Raw genomic sequence first — 13,705 nt, forward strand, 5'->3', positions numbered from 1 at the left:
TCTCTTTGTCTTGTAGCAAGCTGAAGTGCGGTTGAAGTGCCTTCTGGGACTGCAAGGAATTTATAGCAGAAAAGAACTTGCTTCCAGGATGGATCTCTTTACGAGCAGATTCAAGGTAAATAGTTTACTGTTTGCTACTTTTTAAGTCTGGGTTGGGTGTGTACACTGGGTCTGATGTTTTGATCATAGCTGATCTCCCCAATGTCTTGACTGACAGGTGCTTAAAGCACTGCAGAAACAGCCTGTTTGACTTGGTGGATGAAATAGTTTTGCAGAGATATTTCCCTCTGTTTCTGTGGAGTTTGTTTCATTTTAATTCATGCACAAAAAAGTATTAGCATGCATTGTGGTCAGTTATCTCCAGAATTCATCCAGAATGGCCCAGATTTTTTTACAGGATCTTTGGCAGATGAGAAAGTATTTCATACTCTAAGGGTCCCTTTTTTTGCTGCTCCTGATAACGGGTTAACCATGTAGATACTGGATTGACTGAGCATGTATCACACTGATGTGGGAATGGCTCTCTCTGTCGATCCACTATGTCAGTATGAATCTTGAAGAAGGATCCCTTTTCTCCTTTCTGAGCAAGTCAGGTGATACGCTGCAATTTTCAGAGCTTGTTCTGTGACCACATTGACCCCGTGCACTGCCTTTATCATATTCCAACATCCTGACTAATTTAAGAAGTAAACCCTTTACTTTTTTTTTCCGTCCTGCTCTGGGTAATGATTTTGTCAGATACTCTCACCCCCAGTGGGGCTGTGCCTTTTCAGTATTTGAATAAAAAAGCTCAAGATGCTGTGGTTGTTATCTGAGTCTCTCTGAATCGGTACATAATCAAGTCCTGCATGTGGTGGCAATTCATGTTCTTTTTGCAAAAGGTGCAGGGATTACCTGTATGTCAAAACAGTTGCCAATCTTAAAAAATACCTAGAGCACATCATCAAAGAACAAGAAATAGATTACTATGGGCATTTTAAGAAAAAATTATTCAGACTGAAACTTGGCTATCTGAGATTAGTCTCCATGTTAAACAGTTACATGGTAGTCCCTTATCTTTCTTTCTAAAAGCAGGTTACTTTAAGCTTTTTAACCAGATGCAGGATTGGTATTTATTCAAAGACTGATGAAATACCTCCTGTCTGTCTGTACTCTTATCTTCCTTTGTGTGGAGGATGCTATATAAATGGATTATTGCAAACTCCATCCTCCAATCAAAACAACCCAAACACAACTCCTTTACCTGTAAACAAAAGAAACCGTAACAGCTACACACAAAATACAGACTGATCTGCAATCTTTCAGTGTTCAAATTCTCCTTCTTCAGTGATGGGAAATGTAATCATATAACCATCAATCCATTTCCCACAAGCAGGGGTTTGGCACTGTGTGTTCAAGCTCAGGATTCATGGACTTACACACTTTGCAGCTGGGTTGTGAGAGAAAAGGAAGGTGCAAGTTGAAATGGATCTAGAGATTTATAAATGATAGGTTAAGTGAAAAAAGCTGTTAGTCTCAAAACAAGCAAGTCCCAAGGCTTAATGTACCTCAGAGATGTAGACCTCACTGAGGAATGTGAGTTCTTGGATAGAAAGGACAGGAAAATATCCACTGTTTTCTGAGGAAAACATTACAGTAACATGAATTCTATAGGTCAGAAAAATTGTTGCTATTCCATGAAGTACCTTTATGACTCAAGTCATAATTGTCTTTCCAGCAAGGCACTGGCTTCTGTAATGTGTAGGTACATACATTTTATTGTTGATGGGAAAAACTGATTATATCATGCTTGTAATTTGAGGCTCACCTTCATTTGACATACTGAAGTGCCAGTAGTAACGTCGTAGAAACAAGCTGTCAGTCACTTTTAATTTGTAGACTGTAGTTGATTTCTTGTGAACGCATACATTACATCTATAAAAAATATCATATTACTGCATGATTAATTCAGTTAAAAAATTAACATGCTGTTAATTTTCAGGGGCTGGGGAACTACGCGGTAGTAATCAAGTTGCCTTATGTCTCTTAGGAAATAGCTGCTGAAATAAAAATAAATCTCTGCTCTACTAGTGTAGATGATCTAGCTGTAGCAAAAATATGTTTTTATTGAGAACAGACCATGTTACATCTTTTTATTGTCATTTTACATCCATTAGGATCGAATTGTGTCCATGCCTCTGGACAAGGACCATGAAGTAGCAGTTCAAGCCATGAAACTCTTGATGCTTATGTCACAGTAAATAATTTTTTTTTTTTAATTTACTGTATTGTTTTAATGGCAACAAGATCCCAATACAATCCTGATTGATGAATCTTCCTGTAATCAGATACATGCTGGGAAACAGCTGCTTCTGGTAGGGTATGAGTTAGAGTTAATGTCGCCCAACCAAGACATGGCATTTTCTATCAGTGGGAAATACCAATGTTAAGAAAACCCTTGTGAGATTCAGTATGAAAATTACATCTATATGTCTTTATACTTCCCTCTGAAAGGAAATTCCACACTTTCATTTTGTTTTTTCTCAATCTGAGCATCTGTCTGTCCACAGGGCCCCCACCCCATCTTCTGTCCAGGGGTGCCAGGCCTTGGCCAGGAGCTCAGGGAACTCTGCCATCTTCCCTGTCTCCCCACCTGATGCAGGAAGCCTTGAGATTTGAGGCTGTTGCTAAAATTTAAACTTTCAGATTCTTTATGGCAGAGAACCTGTGAGCTATTGAGTCCACAGCAGACTGACTGACAGGAAATGAGCAAGTGTACAATTTCTTGGTTTTACTGAGGTCTAAAACTAACAGGAGGGTTATTTTCTTGTGAAATTAACATCCAGCCTTTGATTTGGTGTGATAACGGCAATCTGGAAGGGTGGAGAAAAACTGGACTAATGTTGCAGAAGTATGCAAATGCTATTCTGATACATCCTTGAACAACACATTTATTTTAGAAGTGGCTTTACTTGAAAGATACATGAAGAATAAATTGTCTGTCCCTCTTTTTCAATGAAAAATGAGAACTAAAACCCCACTACGTTTCATTGGTAATACAGTTGAGATGTTAGGACTCAATAAATGTCTCTTCTGTCGAAGTTTAAGTGGAATTTTGCTGATGCTTACTTCCATGTGCAGCATGGTGTGTTGTCCAGTAGCCTTGTGGGATTTGCTTTTGATTTTAAAATAGATGTAGTGGTTATTGCTAGATGAGGGTGTAGGCCTTAATGGACTATTTTATATGATCCTGTAGATATTTACATTAAATTTAAAGTATCTTTGTATATTGAAGTGTTGCTTTATAGTCTGGTCTCCTATGTCACTTCAAACTCCATTGATTGGAGTGGCATTTCTCTAGGTCTTCTTCAACATACACACCAGAACAGCGTATGATGCTATGAGCACAGCTTTTCTGAAGGGAGTACCATTGTTTGGGTGTCACTAGTAGTATCCAGGGTTATATTGTTTCTGTGCTTACAATGTCTGTTTTGCATCCCTTGGTTCTCCATGGTGTGTAGCTGTTGGAACAAAGCATAAAGCTGTGTCTGTGTATAATGTGTCCCAGTGCTAGGAGAAGCAGCACACCATTGTTGAAGTACAAAGATGCTGTACACCAGTTATGGCTGCCCTTGTTCTGTATCTGAACTAACAAGTGCTACATTGGCACTGCAGCTGTTTATCATCTCTGACTTTATTATAAGGGAGCATGTTCTCATTAATGCAAGCTGCAGCTATAAAAGTTTGATCAATGTTTCTTTTTCCCTGAAGCATTTTTTCCCCTTAAATTTTTCTTAAATGTGATTTCCAAAGTGAAAAAATGCCTTCTAAAGTTTTCTGAATGACTTTTTTCTATCGTAGAAATGTAGCTTTTGAAAGTAAAATTAATATCTTTTGAAATTGGTTTTAATTAGACTGTGTGGAGCCCAACAAATACATGCTTCTCTTTCTTTTTGCTCACCTGTTGTGTAGCCATCCTCCTTTCTGGTCCCCTCTCCTCAGTTGCTTTGAGCCCTGCTCATTTGGCTTAATTATTGGAGTGATGAAAGTGCAACTGGGGACTCAAGAAGCCAACTCCATGACAGCTCTTCTTTTTGGTAAGAGTAGCACTGACCAGTCTATAAAACCTGCGTGAAGAGAATTTTGACAATATAGACAGTGTTTTTATCCAGAGCCTGCATCAAGATGCTCTTTTAGCAGGGGAAGAGCTTATGCCTCAGTATGTGCAACAGTGCCAGAAAGGAGATGCTGCTGGCATTGCAGAAGAAAAGACATTTCAGGGCTACTATGTCTCAGATAAGTGTGTCTCATAGCTTAAAACCAGTATCTGGATATTGAGCATTAATGCTGCTTTGTACATACAGTAAAGCATGAAATGGGGTTGGGGATTAAAATTCCCCTTGCCTTTAAAGAATAATAAGTGACAGCTTGTATAAATGGCACTTCTATTTGTATGCATTGATGTATTCAATTTTTTTGCTGTTTTTGTCATGCTGTATTGGCTTCTCCATGAATGGCTCTTTTTTGTCATCTGCAAATTTGGCAAATGAATTCTGATTTTCCAACTTGCATTTTTGGTGAGACATGAAAGACCTTTCAGATCCAATTGCTATTTTTAATGCTACCAGCAAGAACCTTTATCTCATGAACTCTGTCTATGATTTGGAATAATGGATTATTCTTAATAATGTATATAATCTGAACTGATCAGGTACTGAGCTTTATAACATGTCTATAATCTAGAGATAAATATTTTGATGTTCCATGAGACGTGTTGGCAAGAAGCGAAGCAAGGAGTGGCTTTCTTCCTCCAGTCAGTCTGTTGGGTGCTCTGTGACTTTCTTTGTGGGGAAAATTTACTATATCAGTAACTTTTACTGGCTTCCATAATTGTCTTTTGGGTGAGTATAGTAGGAAGACCTAATTGCCAATTAATTATTTTTGAGATGTTTTATGGTTGCAGTGGAGCTGTGCTCCATGTGTGTTAATAACAGCTTTGACCATTTTTTAGTGAACACTTCTTTCCAGTCCTGTGGAATATACATTGAATACTCTGTGTAATACTGGCCCACGTAAATGCTATGGTGACCTTTGCATTCTTTCCCTTGCTAGCTAGAGAGGCAGTGAAAATACTGATTTTCAATTCACCTAGGTGTGCTGCATTATTAAAAAAAAAAATCCAGTGCTGATTCAAAACCCTCCTGCTATGCATATGCCTGTTTTTTTCAAGTCCCTATTTGTATTTTTATCTTGTCTGTCTCTGTGAGCTCAGATTTTTTTCTTCTTGTTTGTTGCATGTTGTCTCAATTGAATGCCAAGGTCTTTGGGCTCGTAGATTTCTACTTTTACACAGCATGATGCAATCCCAAAACTGAAATGAGACTATGAGGTTTAGCATAATAGAAATTATTAATGCTACTGCATTATGCATAATTGTTAGCATTAATGTTGCAAAGGATCTGAGAGGGAATAGAACTAGGAAGGAAATAAAGAGGGAGAAAACATGAGTGACAGTGAGAGACCAAGGAATCTTACTGAAAACATTGCCCTTTAGGAGGCAAATGAGTTTACTGTGCCTACTGCCAGACAGTTCTGTTCATGTTGGAGTGCTTTACTGCTTAAAAGAGTAGAGGGATTTTAAAAAGGAGCAGCAAAATTAATTAGGTAACTGTGGTGGATGAATGAGGAAAGGTTACAAGTGGTGCAGGTAGGGGCACAAATCTACAAATAGCTTGGATATGTAAATAGCAAAGGGGAAAATTACTTTGTGTTACTTTAGTTACGTGTAACTGGAAATTAAACTGAGTTTTAAACATAAAGCTCTCAAGTTTGAAATCTGGAAGAGCTTAGTGAGAAGTGTGAGTATATTGCAGTCACTGAAGATGTCACATAAATAGTTTAGAAGCTGTTTAGTGGAGCTGGCAAATTCATTGATTCTCACCTCAATGCTTTGGTGGTGGTCAGTAAAGGTAATCCAACCTAAAAGTCAAGAAACTGAGCCTTGTAAGTTTCCAGTGTCATGCTTAGCACATAAGGACCAAGTCAAGTAGGGGTACATCACTGTTGTGCTTGAAAATCAGTCTCTTCTGATTCTCAACTAGACAGGGAAGGATGGTTTAGTTTGGAGAGGGTGGGGAGAAACTTGGAAACTGGATTTGGCAAAGGACACCATGTCAAATATGTTGCTAGTTCTAGTGGTAGGTGTAGGTATGTACCATGACAAGCAATTCAGTGTCAGCAGAGGGTTGAACTCTGTGATTCTGTAGTGCTGTCTCACAGCTCAGCCATGAACTGAATTCAAAGGATAAATTGGCATTTGTCAGGCAAATGCACTCACTGCAAGGGTATTCAGACCCTTCATTGTGCAGAAACAGTTAAGCTTATTGAAGCCTTAAATGCTATTATATAAAGTGTTTTCCTGTGATTGTAAAAAACAGGCTGAAGAAAGAGACATGCCTTGCATACAAAAAAGGAAATTATCCACTTTTGCCCTGTTTAGTGGCTTTTAGGAAAGATAAAGAAATGTTATCTTCAAGTTCATAGAAGTAGCATGTGAAGCAGTGAAGCGAATCATACTGCACAGTTCTGATTTCTTGCATCAGTAACTTGCTTGTAGGAGGTTAGGTACAATCAGAAGGACATGGCACGGAGCTCTTCACAGCTCTGTGATTCCTTCAAGTCTGCTACAACTATTCAAGTGTACTTCTGGTAGTGCTGTATCATTTTCCTAACAAAAATAGTGGAAGACCAAAATGGAGCAAAGGCACGTGCTTTCTCCTTTGTCTTCTCCTCTTTTCCATTCTCTCAGGTTTATGCTTTCTTGGAAGTTACCTTCAGCAGTTGAGATTCTGGATTCTTATCTTTCCCATTTGAAGAGTTACAAAGACAAAATAAGAATTTCGTATCTCCTTGCATTGTGTTTCTTAACCTAAACAGCATTACCATACAGCATCTGTCTAATGTGTATTGTCTTGTGTTCTGTTATAATGTAATTAGAGAATCACAGTGTATTGCAACATGGTAATCTCATTTTAAAGTGGGTGGGAAAGGGCTCTTGTCATATTGTAGTGGCACCCATGTTATCATCTTTCTGATCACCAAAGTGTTGTCTTGAAATATGTGCAATGACAGTAAGGTAGAAAGAGGGAAATAACAGAACAGATTAGCTGATTTTTTTCTATTTTACAATTTTATCTCGGATATTAGAATACCTTCCACATATGTTTTTTGCTTGATAGTGCTTAGTGTATGAATAATGTTTTTACAATATATTTGCAGACTTAGATGCTTAACTTGAATTAATTTGAAATACAAAATTAACAGATTATTTTTGTTTGAGATGCTATCACTTGCATTACCAATGTCACCCTAATGTGTGCCAGATCTTTCCCTGCGCAGCCACTAAAAACAAAAAGAATAAGGTGGTAAAACTTTGAGAAGTGCATCTGGTGTATTTTTATTTTACTATAATGATTTTTTTCGTTATTCTTGGTATAAGTGATAGTACAGACCAAGAGAGGCAACTCCAGCAGTCACGTCTCTTATAGTAAGAAGGAACAAAAAGCAAGGAATGAAATCTTTCAACTGGTGCCATATGCAGAACAAAATGGGTCTGTGATCTCCCTCTAGAATATCTCAACTTGTTCTTTGTGACATGTGCACACTGAAGTGCTGAGAAAAAGATATGTCAGGACACTGGTATGTGGAAGGCCATGCCTGTTTATTTTTAGGCACCCAAACACTGGCAGGCACTTCTGGCTTAACCTTTATCTGTTGTTTGGTGTTCTGAGGGCTGTAAATTTGTAGTAGTATTATTGCTGTATTTGAAGTTTTGAAGTATTCTTTGAGTGTTTGATGATTGGCTTATGTATGTAAAAAAAGGAAGGCACCCATTTACTGTGGTGGTTCTGGTAGTAGTGGTAGCTAAGGTAATGAAGTGCTGCTACTTCCAGGGGCAAGTAAAACTTCTAAAAACTCCTTTGAGTGGGAGCTACCAATATAAACCCCGCTGTACCACACAAATTAGTGGCTGAGCAGTATGTGAAAAGCAGTAGTAGTTCATACAGGTGTTCCTTTCCATTCAATAAAGGAATAAAAAAACCAAATGAGGTGCTCAAGTAGTGTCTGTCACCCTGTGCTGCAAAGAAAATGGGTTGTTTTCACCTCTTTTGCTTCTTTTCAACTAGGGATTCCTTCATACATGGCCAGAGCTATTGCATCTGACCTACTCTTGTCTTGAGTTGGGAGGAAATAAGTGTAACTGGGAAAAATGCCGAGCTTCTTTGAAGGTAGATGAAGTTGAAAACCTCCTTGAAAACAAGGAGGTGGTAATTTCAAATCACAGGATGGCTGAGGTTAGAAGGGACCTCTGGAGGTCAACCCCACTGCTCAAGCATGGCCACCTAGACAACATGGAGATGGCTTTTGAATATCTCCAGCAATGGGGACTCTACAATCTCTCTGGGCAGCCTGTGACAGGGCTCTGTCACCCTTGTGGTAAAAAAAAAGCTTTCTGATATTCAGAGGGCACCTTCTGTGGCTCACTTTGTGCCCATTTCTTCTAGTCTTCCCACTGGGCAGAGCCTGACTCCAGCATCTTTGCACCCTTCCTTCAGGTACTTACACACAGTGATAAGTTCCCCTCTGAGCCTTCTCTCCTCCAGGCTGAGCAGTCCCAGCTCTCTCACCCTTCTCTCATAGGAGGGACATTCCAGTTTCTTAATAATAAGTATGGCCTTTCATTGACCTCCCTCTAGTATATCCATATACTGAGGAGCCCATCACTCCAGGTGTGGCCTCACCAGTTTTAAGTAGAGGGTTAGGATTACCTGCCTTGTACCCACCAGGACCCCCATGGCCTTTCCTGATAAAAGAACAGTTCTAAGGAAGGGTGGTTTCATTTGTACTTGAAAGATAGGGTCCTTGATTTCCACCAGATGAGATGGCAGGCTACTGAGCTCCTTGAGCTATCTCAACAATTTGTGCAAGGAATTTTTTTTTTAAATAAAGACCTGCAGGTGTTGCATTTACTATTTCCATAAATGTGCTAAGAAGAGAAAACTTGAAATATAAAGAATAAAAAATTATAATATGTGTATAATATGTGTATATAAAAAACGTGTACGTTCGACTGACATGTTCAGAATGGAACAGAAATTTTGATTTAAGTGTTAGGAAGAAGTTTTTTTTTCTGTGAAGGTGGTTTAATACTGGAATAAGTTGCCAGAGAAGTTATGGAGTCTCTGACTTTGTAGGTATTAAAAATCTCATTGGACACAACCCACAGCAACCTGTTGTATATGATCCTCCTCTGAGCAGGGGTTTGGACTAGATGATCTCCAGATGTATTGTCCATGCTCAGCCATTATGTGATTCTGTGTTGGCCTACTCTAGATCATGGTATGTTTGTATAGAAATTTCTTCTTTTTCAAGCTGTCCACAGTTTTCTAAAATTGTGTATAGAGAGAGTGACAAGGGCAGCTTCATAGGAACTCGTGCTTTAAAAGCACGATAGAACAGATTGATATGCAAAAGAATGAAGGAAACTTTATCAGACTGCTAGTTTATTTCAATAAATTCCCCATAGCCTTTTCATATAAATACTATATCATGTATTTTTACTCCTGTAAATGCAATTTGTTGTAATTCTGTTTTTTGCTCTCACTTGTTAAATTTGTAGAAGCTTAATAAATTTGATACTTTGTGCATGGCTTCATGGGACACACCAGTGCTTGTTCATATAAACTAATGAACCATCTTACATTTTCAGTTTCTTACTGGTCAACCTTAATTAACACTTTTTTACTCTATTTCTCCAGCTCTGTAGCTGGCTGAATAAGAGTCTCATAAATGTTTTCTGTTGTGCTGATTTCAAGATGTACGTGCTCAGAGTGCTTTCTATATGCCCTATTACTACAAATATATACTCAAGGGAATTGCATGTTAAAAGAGGCCACCAATATCTACCTAGATTATGTAAGGCACCTTTTCTTTTTCGGTTGAGGGCAAGCATTACTTGCAAGATTGACCTTTCTGGGGCCATTGTAAGCAACCATGGCAAAAATATGAAAAATTCAAGTGATACGCGAGTAAATACACTGTAAAGCTAAAATTCGTGGGGTATCAGCTTTTTTAAATGAGAGGCCATTGGCTTTGAAAAATGAATATAGGCTTTTTATAATTTTTTCTTTTCCCCTACTGATTTAAAATCCCAGATAGTGCTAAAAAATATTTTCAATGGACATTCCAGTGATGCTGTCTCCTAATGTGAGCTTTTTTTTTTTTTTTTTTTTTTTTTCAAGTCAGACTGGAGGGTATATTTATGAGTTGTGAGGATGCTATAGCAGGTGATGGGCTTAGAGACAAATGGGCAAACACAGGAAGTGTTGCCAGTTGTTGTAAGACATCACTTCCAGCAAAAGACTCCTTAGTTTTAGAGAATGTATTGGACCGCAGCTGTAGATGGAAACTGTTGGTGCATGAGGATTAAAATCTGTAATATATGGAAACATGCACAAATACAGGTTGGGTGGAGAATGGATTAAGAGCAGTCCTGAGGAGAAGGACTTGGCGATGTTGGTTGATGAGTAGCTCAACATGAGCTGGCAGTGTGTGCTTGCAGCTAGAAAACTAACCATATTCTGGGCTGCATTGGAAGGAGCCAAGGGAGGTGATTCTTCACCTCTAAGCTGCCCTCGTGAGACCCCACTTAGAGTACTGCATCCAATTCTGCAGTCCCCAACACAAGAATGACATGGAAGTGTTGGAGCAAGCCCAGAAGAGGCCACAAGGATGATCAGAGTGCTGGAGCACCTCTGCTATGAGGAGAGGCTGGGAGAGTTGGGGTTGTTCAGCCTGGAGAAGAGGAGGCTCTGGGGAGACCTTGCAGCAGCTTTCCAGTGCCTAAAGAGGCCTACAGGAAAGCTGATGAGGGGCATTTTACAAAGGCTTGTAGGGATAGGACAAGGTGTAATAGCTTTAAACTGGTAGAAGGTGTTAGATTCTAGGAAGAAATTCTTAATTGCAAGGGTGGTGAGACACTGGCACAGGTTGACCAGGGAAGTTGTGGCTGCCCCCCCCCCTGGAAGTGCTCAAGGCCATGGTTGGATGGGGCTTTGAGAAACCTGGTCTGGTGGGAGGTGTCCCTGCCTGTGGCAGAGGGGTTGGACTAGATGATCTTAAGGTCCCTTCCATTGCAAACCATTCTGTGATTCTATGATAAAACCCCCTTCATCTCACCTGGCTGTAATAAGTGTTAAGGATCTCCTATGTTGCTCTTTCATTGTCTGAGGTAGCTTAGTTCAGTGACATTGCTATAGCAGTAAAAAACAAGTTTTTCAAAACTCTAATCCTTACTTTTGGCTTCACTCCTCTGGTGTCTCTTTATGCTTCATTTTCCTTTTTGTAAAAGGTTGCTTTTAATACCATTTCTACCTCTCACTGTGTGTTCTAGGTTTGCTAGTTAGTTGGCTTGTGCTATTCTCAAGATGCACAGCTGAATGAAAAAAATTACGACTTTCATTGTGTTTGCACAGAAAGGTTACAGTTGTAAGCATTCTATCAAGAATGTGTTTTGATTTCTATCTACATGTGATGATGTATAAGCCTAGTGTAACAGAATTTAGGTTTTAAAATACTGTAATAAATAATTTAAAAATAATTCTGCAAAATGAAGGCTTATTCTTGTTTATTGTCTTCTGTTGTGAACATCTAAGCATAAAGTAGAGGCATGATTTTCCTCTTTTGTTACTGTTACTCCTTTTGCCATGACCACTAATCAAACAATTATACTTCAAATTAATGTTCATGTCCATGCAGTGGGCCTGATTCATCATGGCTTGCACAGACCTCTGTTTCTCTATACAGCAAGTAAAAGAATGCTACCTAATTTGTTTGGTAGCCTTTTTTGATATTTATCTGTGTAAACAAGTTGCATGGCTGTGGAGAATCAGATCTAGTAAAAGCTGGACATAGCATTCATCAGATTCTTTGCAGATAAGCCTGAACTATAACTTCCATTGTTATTTTTGCCTAGGAACTGTGAGGATGTGTTATCAACTGAAGACTGTGAAATGTTATACCAGTTTGTTTATACCACACACCGTCCTCTTGCCGTAGCAGCTGGGGAATTCCTTTATAAGAGGTATCTCTGCCTGCATGCCTCCTTCTTGCATATTCTCATTTGTTTCTGAATGAAGGTGGATTTACTTAGGAGGGACATTAAGCATTCATTTTTCCACTAGAAAGTGTGTACCATGAGGGTAGTAGCTGTGCTTTCTTCTTCTGAATCAGTAGAGAAATGCTGTCTGGGGGTAATCATTTGTTCCCCTCTACAGCCCTGGCACAACAAGCATGAGAAATGTTGCAAGACTAACCCAGAGAATATGAAACAACTGACTGATCCACAGATGCCATGCTGTGTGGAGCATACCTCCTTTCTTTCTACTTTCTTTTCCTGTTGCTTTGCTTCTTACAAGCTAATTCATCACCTGGCATCTGCTGGATTTCCATAGCTTTGGTGATTAATCACAAAAATGGCCTCCTCCCTTTGGAAGTTGCCTTACACATTGTAAAGGCTTTGAATAATGAGAGATGCTGCACATTAAAAAGCCCTCCCAATTTTCTGTCAGGTTAATGAAGTACAGGGTTTATCTTCCCCAGGAGTAACTCTTATAAATGGGCTTCTTATAACAATGGTTGCATGAAGTGAATGGAGTTGGCATGCTAGAAAGAGAGGAAATAAATATTCTGTCTCTATGGCTGATAGAAGTAATTTTGTCTTACAGAGAGCAATGAAAAAAATATTTTGGCAAGGCTTTTGTGGGCAAAAAAATCACAAGATATAGTGATTTGTGTTTCCACACATGTAGAATCTCCTGCTGCTTGTCTCTTCCTATCTAGCTGAATTGCTGACATTCTGGGGTTTGTGGAGCCAAGTCCAGCAGAAAGATAAATGAAGATAAATTTCTGTTTTGATGAGTCTTCTATCACATCTGCTAGTCTGGCTTAGTCTTTTGTGTTGGTCCTAATATTCTATTGTAAATCAGGTATTTTTCATATAATAACACTGCTGCTTTTTTGCCATCGAGGAGATTGCCCTGATAACTACTTTTTCTACCCACCTTCTCAGTGCACTGTGGACACTTTGACCCTGTAAACCTCATCCTTATTCTTGTTTGTCCAGTTCTTCTCTCTGGCACTTCTGCCATACAATACACATTCTAGTGTGATAGAGACATTAGTGGCACCCTCGTTTCCCTAGGCATCCTGCTAAAAAATTTAGTATAAATACTTATGCTTTCCTTCCCTGCTCCCAGTCTTGGTTTGCCCAAAATGTCCTCAATGCCTCTATTATGAACTAAAGCTACTTACTTAGCTGGCATAAATTATATCAGCAGAAACCTAACTGGAAGTATAGGGTTTTATTGACATTGAGTAGTGTGGTCTTGTCCGTAAGTCCAAGGTATTTGGGCCTTACATTAATCTGTGAGGATGGCCTTCCTGTATTTATTTTGGGATTAGCACTTTCCTTGAGCAGTACAGTCACACTCATTTTGGATAAAGAGGAAAATAGAAATTAAAAGTGTCATATTGTGCTTCAGACTTCAGGCAGAAGATGCAGAATAGTTTTTCCACTGTATTTGTGAAGCTGAGTAAATTTCCTCTTATGAACTCAAGATACTGTGCTTTCTTTAAGAAATTTCAGTTCCAAGATGTTCCATGATGT

At 39.0% G+C, this 13,705-nt stretch overlaps 1 protein-coding gene across 4 annotated transcripts in view; it reads left to right on the forward strand.

The window, feature by feature from the left end:
* LOC139797539 (cohesin subunit SA-2-like) overlaps positions 1 to 13,705 on the forward strand; it is a 62,886-nt gene that overhangs the window by 24,553 nt on the left and 24,628 nt on the right. For all 4 annotated transcript variants that reach the window (XM_071746954.1, XM_071746986.1, XM_071746975.1 and 1 more), the window contains 3 exons: positions 17 to 115; positions 2,157 to 2,236; positions 12,014 to 12,121. In XM_071746954.1, coding sequence (XP_071603055.1) covers positions 17 to 115; positions 2,157 to 2,236; positions 12,014 to 12,121 — 287 coding nt within the window. The remainder of the gene's footprint in view (positions 1 to 16; positions 116 to 2,156; positions 2,237 to 12,013; positions 12,122 to 13,705) is intronic.

The sequence above is a fragment of the Heliangelus exortis genome, chromosome 1, assembly GCF_036169615.1.
Source record: "Heliangelus exortis chromosome 1, bHelExo1.hap1, whole genome shotgun sequence".
NCBI lineage: Eukaryota > Metazoa > Chordata > Aves > Apodiformes > Trochilidae > Heliangelus > Heliangelus exortis.